The sequence below is a fragment of the Bison bison genome, unplaced genomic scaffold, assembly GCF_000754665.1.
Source record: "Bison bison bison isolate TAMUID 2011002044 unplaced genomic scaffold, Bison_UMD1.0 scf7180017864299, whole genome shotgun sequence".
NCBI classification, from domain to species: Eukaryota; Metazoa; Chordata; class Mammalia; order Artiodactyla; family Bovidae; genus Bison; species Bison bison.
Genome location: NW_011494871.1, coordinates 4,399,272 through 4,403,549, shown reverse-complemented (window position 1 = coordinate 4,403,549; position 4,278 = coordinate 4,399,272). Strand labels below are relative to the sequence as shown.

Below are 4,278 nucleotides of genomic sequence, written 5' to 3'. Positions count from 1 at the left end.
TGGATTCTGGTGTCCAGACCCCTAGTCACTAAACCACAGAGAAAAGGAAGGTGCTGTCCCCGAAATAAACCAGGGGTCTGTATGTGGATTACTCACACTTGATGATAATTTCCAGGAAATTTCATCCTGATAACTCGTTTGATTTTAATTTCACAATTTGCCTTGCTATCCCAAATTACAGCTCAAAATAGAGTGGTGGTTAACGGGGCTGGATCCTGGCTTCCCAAGTAAGAAGCTCCGTGTCCGTAGGCGCGCGGTGCCTTGGCGCCCCAACCCAGGCAGCAGAGTCGGTCTGGACCGAGGCCGACAGAGACCGCAGGGTGAGGAGGGTTGGACACTAAAGCACGTTGGACTCAGAAGCCGGTAGCCGCCCCTGCTCGCCGCCGCAGCCCTGTCCGCGCTCTCCCGCGCTGCGCCCCTGTCGCCGCCTTGGTCACCGCTGGCACCGCCACAAGGAGGCTGCATTTATTCCCAGAAAGCGAAAAAGCCGGTTTTCTGGGAGCAGGACGGGAAAATGAAGTCCTGGGTAGAGAAAGCCGAGAGGAAGGAAGGCGCGATAGCCCTCCCGTGAGAACTGTAGCCGCGCGGACCCCGGCGCGCAGCCCTGGATGTGGGGCTTCTGAGAGCAGCTGGGACAGGAGGAGCCCCTGCGTGGATCCAACACTGAAGGAGTCGGGGTAGCTTGAGGCGGGCGGCGGGGGAGCGATCCAGCCTCTTCACGGCTCTCCAAGCTCCATTTCCGTCTCTCTCAGCAACGCACCTCCCGACCCTCCCCACGCCAACCCCATCCCCCAGGCCCCCTGGCCCACCCATCTCCCACATCAGTTCTGGTCCAGGGGTGTGCCAGCGTAGAGCCGGTCTCAGGTGCACCCCCCCCCCCCGCCCGCCCCCGTCCCCGTCCCGTCCCACTCGACTCCAGGGAAGGGGCGTGGCCCAAAGCGAGCCCTCCGGATCCACGGTAGACCGGGGCCTGGGGGCCCTCCTGCTGCTGGGTCCCAGAGTTTTAAGGCAGACAGACTGGCGGGTTGCACTCGAGCTAAGGGATCGAAACTTCACTATCCAAGGGCTCTTAGATCAGCCGGTCAGCCGCGCAAAACTCGGAGAGCGTCAGAAGCATGGATAGTAACACATTAGTTGCTATTTTGTTCACGGTCTGCCATAAAGCATCCTGGGTTCGGCTTGTGCTGGTTTGTGCTGTACCCTCCTGAGAGGGCGGAGAACCAGTCTTCAGTGAGACTGGGGTTCAGACAGATGGGGATACGGGGGGCACGGGGGAGAGTGCCAGAAGGCGCACGGGACAGACTTTCCTCTGCCTGGGACACCATCCAGGCGTCGGCTGCAGGAGGAACCTGGAGTGGCCTCTCTGTGGGGAGCCAGATCGCAGCCACCTCTGCTCTAGGAGACCTGGAAAGTGAGCCCCGCATGTGCTTTATCTGAAAGGAAAAGCGCGAAGGTTTTAGAAATGACCCGCAAGTGTGCTGAGCACAGCAGCGCCTTTCTCGGAAAGGGACGCCTGTGTTTGCTTACGAGGAGTCCGGCTGTCTTCGGGCTGTGCGTGTGGGCGTGTGTGGTGGAGATTTCTGGCAGGAAAAGAAGTGACCCAGGCTTCCAGGACCGGGCGGGGTGGGAGTTTGGCGTGGAGGAGGGGGTGGTGGGCGCGGGTCTTGAGAATCCGGATCCGCTGTTTCCCGTTCGCGATTTCCTGAACAGAAACACCTGGCTTCTGTGGCCACGTGCCGTGCGCGCAGCGGGACCCGCTAACCTCCCGAGTCTCTTCCTCCGTGTAATGCGTAAAATCCCAGCTTATCTCCACAGGAGGGCTGGGGTGTGGATTCTAAGTCGTCGGGGGCTCTGGGGTTATTAAGAATAGATGAGAACGTAAGGTCTTGGAGCCATCTGCACCGGCTGCTCGGGGCCCCTCGCGGGAACCCGGGCTCAGGATCCTCTGGGTCCTCCGAAACCGCGGCTTGGGAGCAGAGCCCACGCTAAGGAAATTTGCAAAGCGTGAGGACCTTCCCGAGAGGAGGTCGCACCATTTCGCTGGGAATTTGCCCCTAACAAGTAAGACAGATTTTTAAAAAAGATTGATAACAAGTTATCAATCCGAGCTCAGCAGAGGACTAAGTTCACCGACTCCTTGACCTTGGGGATGGCGGTGGGGACAGGCAGACCGACCAGTTGGCCTGGAGGTGGGGCCCAACCCTAGGCAGAATGGGGGCGTTGGAGGGGTCAGGACGAAAGGCACAGGGCGGGCAGAGTCCTTCCTTCCCATGGGACTGGACTCCCTAATGCGAGGGTGCACCTTGCCGGAACTAGACTGAGACCAGGGAGCGCACCGGCCAGTGGGCACAGAAGAGGGAGTCCGGGGTGGGGGTGGGGGTGCTGAGGGTGTAGAGAGGGGCTGGTGGGCAGCAAGGTGAGGGATGGAGCCGGACTCCACCACCCAGCCCCGACCGGCCCCTGCAGGAAGCCCCAACCTGGCTTGGGATCCAGAGCTATGTGGATTTCTAAGAAAAAAAGAAAAAAGTTTATTTAAAATTTTGTACATAAATAAATAAATAAATATCTTCTGGCATTACAGAGACCTTACAATGACAAGCTAGGCCGGGGCAGGGCTGGGGTATGGGAGACGAGTGTCCTCAGAGGCAGACAGGGGGACTCTGGGGGAAACGCAGAGCGACTCCAAGACAAAGTGAACCGGCTTCCCGACAGGCAGTTTCTCTCCTGGAAGAAGAGCCATGGGCACAGCAGGGTCGGATGGGGGGCGACAAACGAACGATGAACTTCAAGGGGGCTCTGAGGGGAGGGGAGGAGAAAGGAAAAGAAAAACGCCAAAACCCAGGCGTTCCTAAGTGTGTGTGGCGGTTGGGGGAAGTGGATTAATCACCGTAGCAAAGAGGTGGGGAGGGAAAGACAAAAAAAAAAAGAGGGAGGAGCGAATGGGCACCCTAGAGGTGAAAGGCCGAGCTTGGCCCAGGGTGGAGAAGAGCCGAGGAAGAGAGAAAGCATGAGCCAGTCCGGAGCTGGCGGGCGAGGAGGCGCCGGCCGCCCGCAAGGCGCTGGGCTGGGCCGGGCCGCTGTGTCGCCTGGCCGAGAAAGATTCGCGCGCTTGCGGTGTGTTCATAGCTGGGAGTCCGCTTTGGATAGCCGCGGGCCCTGGGGTGGGGACACCAAGGTCAGGTCAGCCAAGCTCTTGACGCTTCCCAGGAGGGAAGACCCCTGCAAAGTCGCGCTACTTCCGTGCGCGACCGCCTTAGGCAGTGGGTGCCTGGGAAACAGTGCCGTGTCCGAGGACCAGTCTTGGAGCCATGCGCGGGGAGTGTCTGGGGTGGGCTCCCTGGGGAGGCGTGCGCCTAGGGAGTGACCGTGAGATCGCGGTCATCCTTCCCCGAAGAGGACGGAGACATGGGCATTTCATCGTCGTCCTCGGAGCATTTAGCGGAGGAGAGCGACGCGCACTTGCAGCCCTGCGGTGCGCCCTCGCCCGCCCCCGCGCCCCCGCCGCCGCCGCCGCCGCCGCGGTGGTTGCTGCCCTTGCCCTCCTTCTTGTGCTTCACCCGGCGGTTCTGGAACCAGATCTTCACTTGCTTCTCCGACAGATTCAGGTAGGTCGCGATCTCGATGCGGCGCAGGCGGGACAGGTACATGTTGGCGGCGAACTCGCGCTCCAGCTCTAGCAGCTGCGTGCTGGTGAACGCCGTACGCATCCTCTTGCTGCTGGGCAGCGGGTTCGAGCTGCTGTCTGGAGGGGGTGGGGCGCAGAGACGCAAGCCATCAGACCTCGGCGCCGTGGGCCCCATCCTCCGGTGGGCAGCCGTCAGAATCCCGGGATTCTGGTCTCTCTCCCACCCCTTCGCCCCAACACAACGCCCGGCAGCTAATAGCGGTCGGCCTCCTCGCCAAGCCTAGGGACCCTGGTACTCCACCAGTCACCGGGCCCCGCACTCTGTGGAACGCCCTGCGCCCCAGCCCTCGCTCCCTCCTGGAAGTTTCCGCTAGGATCGGGACTTCCTGCAGATCGGAAGAGCACACGTCTGAATCTCCCTCCCTGCCGGGGTCCAGTCCCAGCTCTCCAGCAGCACGCCACCCAGAGTGTCCCCCTCAGACGCCCGACATGATCGCCCCCAGGAGCCCAGGGTCCTCATCCCCTATCCCCGTCTGGCCAACTTTGGTCTGTCCCCTCCTTGCCCCCCCGCGCGGCTTACCCACGGAGATGCAGTGGAACTGCCTGGGGTCGGGGAGCGAGTACGAGGTCTGGTAGAGCGCGGCGGCGGCGGC

The 4,278-nt window shown here is 61.3% G+C and overlaps 1 protein-coding gene across 1 annotated transcript; it reads right to left on the bottom strand.

Moving 5' to 3' along the window:
* Positions 1 to 2,504: 2,504 nt before the first annotated feature.
* On the bottom strand, positions 2,505 to 4,278 carry GSX1 (GS homeobox 1; the record flags this gene model as incomplete). The annotated part of the gene is made up of 2 exons (XM_010851258.1): positions 2,505 to 3,742; positions 4,206 to 4,278. Coding segments are annotated over 2 exons (462 nt in total), but the record flags the coding sequence as incomplete, so codon positions are not given.